Source organism: Typopeltis vanoorti, chromosome 2, assembly GCF_054136105.1.
Source record: "Typopeltis vanoorti isolate ZY-2024b chromosome 2, IOZ_Tvanoo_1.0, whole genome shotgun sequence".
Taxonomy (NCBI): domain Eukaryota; kingdom Metazoa; phylum Arthropoda; class Arachnida; order Uropygi; family Thelyphonidae; genus Typopeltis; species Typopeltis vanoorti.
The window spans coordinates 123,371,950-123,386,280 of NC_143550.1; the positions used below are offsets into that span (position 1 = coordinate 123,371,950).

General features: G+C 35.3%; 1 protein-coding gene across 7 annotated transcripts in view; it reads right to left on the reverse strand.

Annotated features, from left to right (window-relative positions):
- Window positions 1-14,331, reverse strand: part of LOC150109403 (uncharacterized) — a 150,332-nt gene that overhangs the window by 23,228 nt on the left and 112,773 nt on the right. For 4 of the 7 annotated variants that reach the window (XM_090412953.1, XM_090412912.1, XM_090412946.1 and 1 more), the window contains one exon: window positions 10,743-12,390. The exons of 1 other annotated variant lie outside the window; for it this stretch is intronic. In XM_090412953.1, the coding sequence (XP_090269079.1) occupies window positions 12,273-12,390 (118 nt within the window). In that variant the 3' untranslated portion in view covers window positions 10,743-12,272. Of the gene's footprint in view, window positions 1-7,264; window positions 7,878-10,742; window positions 12,391-14,331 lie in introns of those variants that run through there. 2 more of the 7 variants (XM_090412934.1, XM_090412919.1) reach the window with 1 other exon arrangement.

Below are 14,331 nucleotides of genomic sequence, written 5' to 3' on the forward strand. Positions count from 1 at the left end.
AATGTGAGTGCTTTAAGTGTCTTATAAAATGAGTGTCTTGTCTTATAATGTTCTTGTATTCTATGCCCCAAAATCATAATCCAGTAATTATTTTTTGAGTTGTACCTGTTTGGTCTGTCCAGTTTGAGGCTTTTTCTTTCCAGATTCCTTAACAAGCAGTAGTTTTCTGCAAATGGGTTGTTAGCCCATTGTCCAACCTGGAGCACTAAATTTTTGAATTTAACTCCCCCTCCCCTAGGATGTTAGAAGATTGGGAGAACCCCTACTCTGGGGACCAAACATGGCAGCCAGTTCAGGTCTCTTCCTAGTGATCAAGGTAGTGGTGTTTCACTAGACAGTTAAAGTCATCCTCTGCTTGTAGGCATTTCCTCCAACTAGGAAGATATCATCTTACAGTGAAAATATTCACTGGTATTGTCAAAGCCCTTTTGGTGAATACCAGAGATTAGGAAACTGAAATCAAGCATCGGGAGCTGCTTGATTTCAGTTTCATGCAGAGAGCCAAATGTGTGAATGATATCTACTAGCCATGTTAGAGCCACTTAATAAATGGTGCATAGATGTATAAACTGCAGGCTAATATGGTCCATTTGAGGATTCTGTGTTGCTTGCACAGCAGTCTAAGAAGTGCTGAAAAGCCTTTACAAAATGTCATTAAATACTTGTTTTCTGAAATAATGAAAACAGCTTAAAAGCATATGCAGTTTGCGGTATTTAATAATGTAATATTTTTAATATCGCTAATTTTTAGTTGCAAACATCAACATTCCCATGTTTCTCAAATACAGTGTACCAGTGACAAATGAATTTATGCTAAACAATTAGTTAAGTGGAAATAGTGTTATACGTAACTAATTGTTACATATAGTTTAAAATGTTAGATGGTTTAAAAGTTAACTAAGACTCCTTAATAGTGGCTAGAAAAATGAATGCCAAACATTATATTGATACTATGAACAATTCTGTGTTATCTACACTGCGAGTCCTTGCAGCATGATAATGCCATATCATTTTGCAAGAACTATGGCAATGTGGTTCATCTTCAATGACATCTAACACTCCCCCTTTGGGGAGTGTTAGGTGTCATTGAAGATGAACCACATTCATGATGAACCACATGATGAACCAACATTTTCTGTAGTGGTTCATGATGAACCACTACAGAAAACTGAATGGCCTTTTGGAAGAAGAATGAGCCAAAATGCTTATCTTTTTAATCAACATCAACATTTAGTGGAAAGTTTAACCAAGAGAGTGACATCTGTAATTTTGACAAAAGGTCTATTGAGCTATATGAGAATGAAGTGTTTGTGAAACATTCAAATGTCTATAATTTTTGTAACATGGTGCATCTCAGACTTTAATTACTACCGATTCTTTCTCCATAGCTTAGTTGGTATAGATGAAGCCCTTTGGTTAGAAAGGGTTCAATTCCCGTCAGGAACCTTTATCTGTCTCTTTTGACGAAAGGTGAGTCAGCCAGTCTCATACAGAGGTAGAGGGTTTTTTCACCCGGAAACTTTAGTTTTTCGTCCCCCAGAATAGGCAAACCAATCTTGTGAACACACATGGATTACAGTCACGAATATTGCCCTTAGGGGATGCAGCAGAGGAGTGACGAGCTGGCTCCATTAATTCATCATAGGCCCCTCATTAGGGGTGAGGGGACTCAACCTGTACTAAGGGAAGGATAGGATTCTTTCTAGGCTCTAATGTTTGAAGGAAAGAAAAACATTGGCTTGCAACTGAATGGATTTAAACAAATTGGTTCTTTAGGGAAAAAAACTGTACAATAATGTAATGCAGTGGTTCTTAATCTTTTAGTAGTCGTGGCCTCCTAAGTATCCTAAAATATTTTCACGGCCCCCTAGTTTGTAGTAACATAATAATAATTAAACTTTCTTTTTAAATAATGGTTTTACATACTGACTATAATGGCAAAAAAATCAGAAAACCGAATTCAACTTTACTTAAATGTATTTTAACGAGTTGAACACTCTCTACTAATTTGTCTATTCTTGCTTCAATTGTGTTACCTAATGCTATTCACATGCATGAATCTATTCGGAGTCAATTTAGTTTTAATATTTACCATTGTGGAAAATCCCTTTTCACACAAATATGTAGAAACAAAAGCCAACACATTTTGAATGGCAATAGTAAATAGGTGCAGATATTCCCTCTGGATATGTATCCAAATTTGGACCAAATTTTTCTTCTTGAAAACGGAGATCAGACTTAAATCCTTTGTCAATTCCAGTGGTGTGTCGTCATCAGTTAGTGAGAAATTTGTATTTTTGCAGTTATTATATGGATCTTGAATCCACAATTTTCTACAGTCAAGTTCATTATTTAGAAAATATTTATCAAACTTTTAAATTAATCTCTGGAGATGAATATAATTAAAGAATTTACTTGTAGTCTGAAATCATTTGCGAATAATTCGGAAACATTTCAAAAACATCTGAATATACTCTTTGAATCCATCTATGCAGTTTTATTTTCACTGCCTTTATTTTACCTAGCATAGTAAAAATGTTAAACTGATTTCCTTGTAAAAATAAATTTAGCTGATTCACAATAGAGAAAATATTTGCCAAATATAAAAGTTTTGCAATCCAGTTTTTCTCATCGAAAAATGGCAAGGCTGGATTTTTTATCATTTAAAAATATTTAGACTTCTGTTTTTAATTCTAATAAACGAGAAAGAATTTTCCCTCTCTACAGCCATCTAGTTTCTGTATGAAGTAGAAGTGATGTATGATTGGCACCAACTTCTTCAAAAAGAACAGAAAAGTCATGAATTAAGAGCATTTCCTTTTATAAAATTTATAACTTTTACAGCAATCATGATTACTTCGTGTAATTCCAGACTCATTTCATTAGAAGCTAGTTGTATTCTGTGTATGAAACAATGAGTAACCATTATATTAGAATTTGCAGTTTGCTTTATTCGAGAGACAACACAGATATGACGACCTGACATAGTGGCTGCACCATGTGTACAGATTCTGACAGTTTTGCCACAGTAAGTTATTGGATGTGAAAAATGAATTTATTTTGTTAAATATACTTTCACTTGTTGTATCAGTTTCTAATTCTAAACAAAACGGTTCTTTATTATGGTCAATATATCGCACATATCCCAAACAGAAACTCTTGTTGGAAGCATCAGTTGTTTCATCTATTTGTAGTGAAAATATGTAGTGATGTCATGGAGAATTTTTAATACTCCGTGGAGATTGTCCGCAATCAGTGTAGCTCTATTGTTATTATTCGTGACACCTCCAAGGAGTCCGAAGACTCGTCATGGGAGGACACCTATTGTACAACTCTGTCTCCACCACACACCGAACCTCTACTACCAATCATCAACTTCAGCGCAATCTACTGCCTACCACCACAGCTAGTATTTTTTTGTCTGTAAATTGCGTGTTTTATGACAAATAATATCTTTCGCCATAAGTATTTCTTTGATTTTATTAGCCTCTGATATTCTAGATAGTTCCTCACAAATATTAATCATGCATGGCTTCAATAAACTTTTGCCTATCGTAAACGGTTTCTTTGACTTTTCAATATGCAAAGCTGTTATAAACGAAGCTTTAAATAATGGTTTATTTCTAACAGTTATTGCATTCATGAAGGACTTCTGATTTTTCAGTTCATCCTTTTTTCTTACAAAAAACTCTTCTAGTTTATCTTTATATTGCTGATGTTTCGTTTCTAAATGCCCCTTCTTAATTTATTTGGTTTCAGATATTCATTTGAGAGGACTACACCACAAACAACACATTGTGGTTTTTGAATTTCATCCATTTCTACACTAATAAATCTGAATTTTATGACTTGTATCATAATTCCTTTGTTTACTTTACTTATTTTTTGACATTTACAACTGGCATTATTTTCTGTTTCACACACATTTCCATCATCTGTGGAATTATCACTATCACTATTTTCACGTGTTCTTTTCGAACTACTAGATGCATTTATATTCAGGAAATCAAATAATGTTCTTTGTTTGCTCATTTTATAAGGGAGTGAATTTTAAGAAATAATAAATCAGTATTACAGCACTGAAAGTTTCAGAAAGTAATTGCACTCAAGTAGCACTTAACAACGTTAAATTCTATGTATTTAAACTTGTATTGTTTAAAACTTCAGAGAATCACTTCTATCACATTCATGCATCAGTAGACAGATGTCACGACTTGCAGTGTTGTCAGCAGCATAAAGTCGACTTGTGGCGCCACCACAAAAGAAACTACTGCATTAAACTGCATAATTCAGATTACTAATACAAAACAATAAGAGTTTGAAACAAAGTAAAATAAGCAGCAAATAATTATTTTAAGAGATGTCAAAATTTTAAAAACTAGAAACATTCTATAAATCCCCCCCCCCCACAGTTAAGAATCACTGGTGTAATGTATGCCATCAATTTTGAGGATAATATGAAAATTGCATGTTCAAAATTTATAAATTTTCAACTTCATAATTAGAATAAGGCATATTTCTAGAGCCCTAGTTTCATGTAAATTATATGCTACTTCAGGTATTGAAAATTTTTTTTCGTTTATTTATTCAGTTGTATGGAAGTAAGCAAATATATATATATATAGAAATAGGATGTCAGCCAGTCACCTTTTATTGCAGATTGTCTTTAGAATCCCACTTCATTAAAAAAAAAAAAAAAAGCAAAATATAAAGTCCAAAATTCCAATGATGTGTGAATTTTTTGCAACACAGTAGCTTTTAGCAGTCCCACACATGAAAAGTTGCAAAAGCCTATAACATAATAGTGGATGTCTGGTCAAGTAAGAACCCATGTTTTTTTGAACAACTAAGGATTGTTCAACTTGTGATACTGGGGGAAGACTGTTCCAGAGTATTCATGCTTTTCATCCTTGTCCAGCAGCTGTTTGTGTGTTTATGGGTTTGAGGGAAAGTAGAGAAATGGAGTCTGCCATTTCAGCAAACCAGTTTCCATGAAAATACCTGTAGAAGAGGTAGAGAGCATCTGTGAGATAATGGCCAGAGTGATTTGTGAAAGAAAGTTCACTAATTAACAAAACTGCCCTCTGGATAGATGTTGAACGGAAAAGCACACCTAGTATTTTTTGATGCAGGGAAAGTTATGCCAGAGATGTGAATTTCTTTGGAGATCTGGATATTTATCTCATAGTTTTTGTGAAATAAGGTAAGATTGTTTTGGTGACATTAAAGTTGACAAGGTGATCCTCATCTCAGAGATATAAGCAAAGAAATTACTGTTTAGCGCAGTGATTATGGAAGAGCATCTAGCTTAGGCCATTTGGATGCTGCAAAGTTTTCCAAATGAAAAAGACAAATGGAGTATTGTCATCAACAAAACTGGAGATAGGATAGGTCCTTTACAAAAAGCAGAGAGCATGGACAAAAGTATATCTCTATGGGGAGGCGATTACTCTGGCATTAGTGGAAAAATCTAAAGAAAGGCTACCATCCATTGCGAAATGCTGTGAATGACCAGAGAAGAAACTAGCAATCCAGCTGCAAAGGATGAGTGATAGACAGTAAAATGGTAATTTGGTAAGCAGCTCTTTGTACAAGACCCAATCAAAAGTCTTGTAAATAGCTACAGTGACCATACAGATTTCACCAAACCTTTCCATAACAAGAGATGTTAGCACAGAGATATGCTGTGGACTGAGAGTGGTAGAACCCATATTGGTGTCATTAGCTAGTTTGCTTCTAGGTGGTGATTATTAATGACTTTTTTCCATTAATTTCACTAGAATTGAAATGAGTGCAAATGGACAATAATTGGATGGATGGCTTTTATCTCATTTCTTTGGGATTGGTTGGATATAGGCTAGTTCCCATGTTGAAGGGGAGATGCAAGCTTGAGTATGAGAGATTGTAGAAATGATACAGGATGGGTGTTAGTTATAGGCACAATTTGGGTAGGATACGATCAGGACCAAAAGATTTACTGGTAATCAAGCCATGCAGATTCTTTTGATATCTTTCTGACAAGAGGAGGCAACCTTAGTTAATGCTAGGATATCCTAATCGTCAGTGTAGGAGTTGGAGGAGAAAATGATGCCTGGAGGTCAGTCTTGTCTTTAGACAATGCTATAGTGGTATCATCTTGATGCAGAAGAGGGATGGAAACGTGGATAAACGGAAGTTTACTCAGTGGCCTTTGTGAGGACCATAAGATGACTGCTATTTGAGAAGAAGGCAAGTTTGTTACACTAGGCCCTTTAGAGTCACATTTGGATTGCTTGGTGATTTTGCTTCTAGTGTGTGTGTGCTGTTTTGGAGGCAGAGTGGGATGCTGGAGTTCTGGTTTGGCATAACACGTGTAATGCAAAACCAGAACTCCAGCATCCCACTCTGCCTATAAAACAGCACACAGTGAACAGCAATCAAATTTCTGATGCAAGAAATTTTGGGTACTATTGAAATTCACCATTTGATTACAGTTAATTTCCATAAAACTAATCAATTAATCAGAAAAAATTGGTGAATAAGTTAGATATCACTAGTAGTGAAATGAAACATTTATTAGACAAATCAACCAAATCATTACAAAATGTGGATACAATAAAGCACATGTTGGGTGCTGCAGCACTTGACTAATGAAGCGAAACAGATGAGACCAAAAATTTATTGATTCTTCAATATTACCTGTTCTTTGGTGTGGGGATGAAATCTGAGCCCATCATTAACCTCAGAATGAAAATTCAGTCTGTGGATGATCACCTGTATTTCTCCAAGGACCAAAAAACTGATTCTTTTGCTGGAAAGTGCATGCTGTCTTTTGAGACAGCAAAGGTGTCATTCAACAGGGATGTGTAGTAAAAAAGGATAACAGTAAATTTACACAGTTGTGTAAAGACCTCAAGAAAGTCAAAACAACAAATTGTGTTTGAGGAGTAGCAGTCTTTTGCAGCAAATGAGAGACCACATGTTAAGTGTTACTTAAACAGCTGTTAAAGAGATCAGATTTGAAGTGATGGAACATCCTTCTTACAGCCTGGACTTTGCTCCATCTAACTTCTGGTTATTTCTTAAATGAAGAGACGCATTTTAAGGGTATGAATAATAATGAATATGACAACGAAAAGGTGTGAGAAAATTGTTCCAAAATCAAATAAATTTTATCCTGCAGTTTTGAAATAAATCTTGTTGCACCAAGGAGTAAATGAATTGAAGAGGAAGAAGATTATGTTGAGAAACAGTGTATGAAAATAAAGTAGACTTCAAGCATCTGTTATTATTATTTTTTTTTTTATTTTCACTGAATATCTCTTTTTGGGTGGCAACTATCGCAACAGGGACATTGCTTTCAGACCTCCCACCCCCCACATATAGCTAGCTATTTGAGCTATATAAGTTATACATTTAGAATAGAATAAAAGATGCAGCGAAACTGGCAGATTTCGTTCTAATCAAAAAGAAAAACTTTATTTTTTTTTCACATACTAAAATTATTCATTTCAGTGGTGCCAACCTTGCTTTACACAGATACCTATTAATATTATTCAAATAAGAACTGTAATTTCAGAAAGAAAAATCAAAATCATAATTGAACAGTTTACATAATAATATAAAAAATAACTGCATTAATTGCATACAGCAAATTTATTTTAATCTCATATTAAAAATATTTGAGATTGTTACCTGACTACCAATATTCTGGTGGGTTTCTTTAACAAATATCAGCTAATCTTGTTTATTTTTTTTGCTAGAGTAATAATAGTACCTAAAAACTCTTCTCAAATTATGAACAGAATAATCGGATAAACATAGTATCATGTGAATTTTGTAAAATGTCTACAAGGGGAAAGGAGATGCAGGCATCTTCTATTGTTCTGTTCTGGTTTCTAGAATGAAATAATTTGACAGATCTGAATCAAGGAATAATATGCCAAACTGCAGTCATAAAATGCAAAAGATGTGATGTATAATTTTTTTTTTTCTCTGTATATGTATATATACACAGTCCTGCCATAAATACTGTTACAACTTTGGCAGCTTTCATGTGCTGCTCACAGAATTGCATTAGCCTGGTTATATATTAGTGGCGCTGTGCACAGCCAACAATTGTGTGTTTATCGGTATAGTCGTCTAGCTATACAGGTTAACATGCAGTGGAGAGATTATAAGAGCCATATAGCTGTAATAGCACTCCACAAGGTTGGGATGCAGCCACCTGTTATTTTCCACACGCTAAAAACACTTGGGATGTTTGTGTATCAGACTATTAAATGTTATAATGATACAGATGTATCTGACCAGTGAAGAAAATCAGTCAACCACGCTGTATTAGGATGCAACAGTTTGTGAGGGTGTGAAGGCATACCTCTGCCATAATCCTGTGAGAAGCAGGAAGTGATGTTGTGAGAGATGAACATTTTACAGAGAATGATGTCACATATACTAACTGATGCCCTGGGATGAGAGCCTATCATCATTCTACTGGACACTTCCTACTACCACAACTGATGTGGCAGAGGGTGATAAAATCAAAGGCACTTCTCTTCACAAATGAGAAGTTTTCATCATTGAAGAATCATTTAACTGCCAAAACAACTGGGTATATGTCCTGAATAGTTAAAGAGCACATGCCATAGCACCCAAGATTCAGAGAGAGGTCATTATCCTACATCAGTGATGGTTTGGTGGGATTGGGGGGGGGGGTGACATATCGGGAATATCCAAGATGCATTTCTGTGAGAAAGGGATCAAAACCTTTGCAAAGTGTATCAAGACACCATGCTGGAAAACCTGTGGCACAGGGCCTGAACAACACACCTTGTTTCACAGTAGGCAGTGGATCAGCCCATACATACAAGGTGAGGACCACGCAACAGTAGTTGGAAGCGAATGTGCCCGACCTTAAGCTGTTGGACTTCAAATGGTGGTCAGAGTTTGAGAGAAAGAGTAGTCTGCAAGAAATGACACCCAAGCATTTCCAGCTTGAAGGTGGATTTGGAGTGAGCAGTGGCAGCATTTCTGCTGGATGTTCGGCATGTTGCCATGAATATGTGGCCTCACAGATTTTGGACATGCATGAAGACAAAACGGGATGTTTCGAATATTGAATGCTGCTATGTACACATTATATATGTGATTTGTATGTGCTGAAAGCTGTAAATGATTTACTAATAGATTAAAGGTTTATGTGCTTTCAAGTTGTAACAGTATTTATGGCTAGACCAGGTATAATGGTTCTAGTAATTTACTACCCAATGCTTCATAATTAATATGTTGCAATGGCAAGCAAAGGTAATTAATAGATTTATTTATGTAAATTATTTAATGCAACACTGATATCTGTCCAGATCATTTCCAAAGTGAATTATTATGGCAATTAAACTAGATTTATACAATTAATAAAATTCTGTAAACTAATTATGACATGTAAATACATGCTATTAAGCTCAAAAGCCAAGAGTCCTATAGTTTATAATTAAAAAAAAAAAAAAATGAGCAAAGATGAACATTATTTGAAAATTATGGAAAAACTAAGTTAAAAACCAGTATTGCATCGATTCAATCTACCTGAATCCGTTGCGATTTAATTACTATAATTAGATTTAAGGAATCAACCATAATATCTGATCATGTATTTATATCACGTTCCACAATTATTAGAAAACTGTTCGGTGATGTCTTATAGGTGGTGTAGTTCATACATTTGTTGCTGCAGGATGGTTCAAGTTTTATTATATGGATATCTTCATGGAATTCAAAGACTTGCCATGGGAGGCCCACACTAATCATTATTCACACAAAGCGTATCATACCCCTTAAATTCATTTACTGACAAAGCACACGCAACTGCTTCTGGCAATCCCCATTGACCAGTCAAAGCAAAAAAAAAAAAAAAAGTTCTTTACCTTGCCATTACACTGTTACACAACTTCATGAGGATCAGCTTCTCTTTCATCTATTCATGTATTGAAAGGTTTCTTCAGGATCTACTCTATAACCCCCTTTAGTAACTTATATATTTCTATCTTATCCCCTCTTTTCCTCCTATTGACTGAACTTTTTAATCCAGAAAGGCTTACAAAGTTTAATTTATCTTTGCAGGAAGGAATTTCACAAACCATGCGCTTCCAAATCCTCTCTCCGCTACTTTCACATCTTCAAGAAACCTGTGCAACAAAATACGTACATGCTAGTATAGATGTGAGTGTAACAAAGCTTATAAAGAGGGATAATTTCCTCTTTATAAGCTTTCCTCTTAACACCCAATCCTTTGAGCAACAGCTCAAAGGATTGGGTGTTAAGTTTGCTTAACTTAAGATCCTTGGAGATATGATGAAATCAAAGCATAAGTCATTTTCCATAAACAGGTAGGTAGCAAAATGGTGTACCGTATTTACTTGAATATAACTTGCCCTCACATCCCCGATTTCCTTTACGAAAAAAGAAATTTAAGCGTATCACATATTTGCACACACAAATATGTGATACGCTTAAATTTCTTTTTTCGATTAACACTATTCACTATCTCTTTAAAAAAGAGATAGTGAATACTTAGAGATAGTGAATGTTGTTATGGCAGTTTCTGATATTTTGGAATTTGGGTGAAGAAGAAAATCAGCATTTCAACTCAATTGTTGTTGAGGTGCGCAATCTTTTGTTAATACTGCACCCATCATATGCATAATGATGAATGCAACCACAGAGGAAATGTGGAAGTGGGAACATTAAATTCTTCTTGATTTTGGATTGCACGGGGGGGGGGAGAATAAGAGACTCATTAGAACTGTTGTACAACTGGGTTTTGAGAGCTTGGGACATGATTTTGCCAGAAATAATTAATTTAATTACAGAAGCATTGTCACAAAATATCCAAATATATATATATATCACATGAAGGTGAGTGGCCAATCACATAAATAAGGTTGATAATTAAAATTTAAATGCATTCATTTTATAAATGTGAGCAAGTATAAATTATGAGTAATCTAAATTGAAGTTTATAATTATTGAGGATTTAATTATAAACATCGATTTAGATTTTCGCTGAAAAACTTTAGTTTCTGATAATCTCCAGATATATCTCGCACCACGATTTTTTAACTTTAATTTGTTTTGGGAAAAAGTGCAAGTTATATTAGAGTAAATATGGTATAAGTAGTGAGACAATCCGTGAAGGTCAACAGTGTTCTATATATATATATATATATACAAGTGGACTAATTGTAAAGATACTCTATGTGCAAAGAAGTTTTGTTTACCCACTTGCGTAAAGGATTAAACAAGAATATAATTTGTCAAGTATAATTTACTTTCACTAATTGAATATGTTGAATCCATTCTGTATACAAGGGTGGTCAGAAAAGTTCTCAGCCTTGCCCATAGATGGCAACACCATCGGCACAATTATTTTTTTCTAAGTTGGTACATCGGTCATAAGTATCCATGTGAAATTGCAAATCATTCTATCAAGCAGTTTGTTTTATACAGCTGTCTGAAGCAAAAGTGTTGTCTGTATCCCTTGAAATGGATAAAATTGAGTATTGTGCAGTTATAAAATTCTTTGTAAAAGAAGGTTTAACGCGAGAAGAAATTCATTCAAAGCTCATAAACGTTTATGAGCACTCTTCTCATTCTTTTTCGACAATTAAGAAATGGGCTGCTGAGTTTAAATGGCCATACCAGCCTTGAAGAGGTTACACTTTTTGGATGTCCTTCATGTGTATCAATACCAGAAATTATTGATGAAGTGCATGATATGATATTGGATGACTGGCAAGTCAATGTGTGCGAAATTAATGAGAATATAGGCATTTCAAAAGGACGTGTAGGATATATTTTGCATGAAGAATTGCAAATGAAAAAGCTTTGCACAAGATGGGTGCCACGCTTGCTCACAGCAGATCAAAAATGCACTCACATGAAAATCTCTGAATAGTGTGCTTGGAGCATTTTAACAAGAATAAAACCGATTTTGTGCGTCGATTTATTACTATGGATGAGACTTTAATTCACGATTACACACCAGCAGAAAGGTCACAGCATTGGTGTTTTGGGATGCTAAAGGCATTTGGTTTATTAATTATCTTGAAAATGGTAAAACAACAACCAGAGAATATTATTCCGATCTTTTAACCAGACTAGACGAAAAAATTCATGAGTAAAGACCCGGTTTGCAGAAGAAAAAAAAACATTTTTCACCAGGACACTGCACCTGCCCAAAAAGGTGATTTGACAATGAGAAAATTAAGGGATCTGCACTATGAATTGTTGGAACATCCACCCTATTGCCACAGATTTGGTTCTCTCTGAATTCTCTCTTCCCAAAGCTCCAACTCTTCATCGCTGTCAGCATTTTTCTTCGAATCAAGAGGTGATTGCAGCTGTAGAGTGGTATCATTGCTGGAATAAATGTATTAGTCTTAAGGTAGATTATGTTGAAAAATAAAAATAATTTTGAAATTATAAATTCATTTTTTCATTGTTAAGCCAAGAACTTTTCAGACCTCGTACTAATATTGTATTCAGCTGATATTATTATTTATTATTATTATTATTTGACATCTCCAGGGAGTCCAAGACTCATCGAGGGAGGGCACCTATTCTACAACTCTCAGTCTCCATTACTCAACCTCGTCCACCAAACGCATCATCTAAACCAATGCCATCTACTGTCCACCACCACTAGTATTTTCACGGATATTCATAAATATGCCCACGTCTGGATTTGAAACTGCAGTCTTTTGCGGTTTCAAATGTATTGTAGCTACTAATAATTCATGTCTGTTGCACAGTCTGCACCTGGAAAAAGTCTTGAGAGACTGAATTGCACTTGTCCATATTCTTTCTGCAAGTATGCAGTCAATTTGATTTCTGTATTGTCTATAAGGTTTACAGTCTCTGTTTGTGTTGTTTAAAGCAGGTGTTAGCAACAAACAGAATTCTCTGCACGATTCAACTAGTCTCTTCCCTGCAGTGTTATGAATACCTAAACCAAAACGATCTGTTATTCCTTGTTCCTCCCACCTTTGCATTCCAATCTCCGATAAGTAGCCATAAATTTTGCTTTGGTGTTGCATCCATCACTTCTTGTAACTCGCCATAAAATTCTTCTATGTCTTCAGGTGCCTCTGTAGTGGGTGCATAAACCTGCATGATGATGATGATCATATTCATTGGATGTCCACTGACTCTGAGAGAAATGATTCTGTCAATCACTGGATTAGCCATCTTTTTCCTGAGTAAGAAAGATACTCCATTTTTATGACTCGTCTCATCTCCTGAGTAATACACCATATATTCCCCTGACTGAAAATGGCCCATTCCTGTCCATCTAAGTTCACTTATTCCCAATATATCCAGCTTCTTGCACTCCATTCTATCTTTATTATTTCCAGCTTACCTTGGTTCATACTTCTAACATTCACAGTTCCAATGTTGTGGGTTCTTGTGAAACAGGGAGCCTACCTTTTCCAACCAGCAACATCTGCAACCAAGCTTTCTTCTGGGTTTGACCTGAATACATCATAATACTGGTTCTACTTGTGGAAGCCCTCTGTTCTTTCCCAGTTGCATGTTGATATCTTCAGGCCTGGGGGGGGGGTCTTATCATCCAACACCATATCATACTTTTTCATTTTTGGCATGTTCATAGAATGTTCTTGGCAAGGCAAGAACAGAGGTGGTTTGCCATTGCCTTCCTCTGGAATATTTTTCAACTTTCCAGTCTAGATCCACATTGTTCTGTGAAAATGGGGATATCTCTGGAAGGATGTGACTCTTGGCCACACAGTGCAGTCTTGGTAAAGGAGAGGCTAAATCTCCGTATTAGAGATGTATTGTGCATATTTTTACCCTGGAATAATTCCCAGTAAGGAAATTATCCCTTACCCCAATACATACATACCATACAAAATATGTATTAATGGACTGTTTATATTATCGGTAAGCATCAGTAGACTATTAGTAAAGTGTTTGGGGAGTCAAAAGTTATATGCGGATTTTGAACGTGGGGGTTGCACGCTCCTCCCCTCCAGCGTTGTTCAAGGGTCAACTGCATATTACTATGCATTATGGGAAGGGTCAATAACCAGACTGGTGTATTAAGGTCTCACCAGTGGGAGCCAGACCCAGGAAGATACTAAGGTTTGATTAATGCATATATGACTATATATGTATTAATCCAAGGCATATATTTTCTATATAAGTAGTAAAATTGATGCGAGGTCAACAGCCTCTCTGTATGAGTAAAGATACTTCACACATGAACTTTATTTGCTTACACTTAGATAAAGGATTAAATGAGATCATAATTTCAGTGTGGTATAAGTTGGATAGATATAT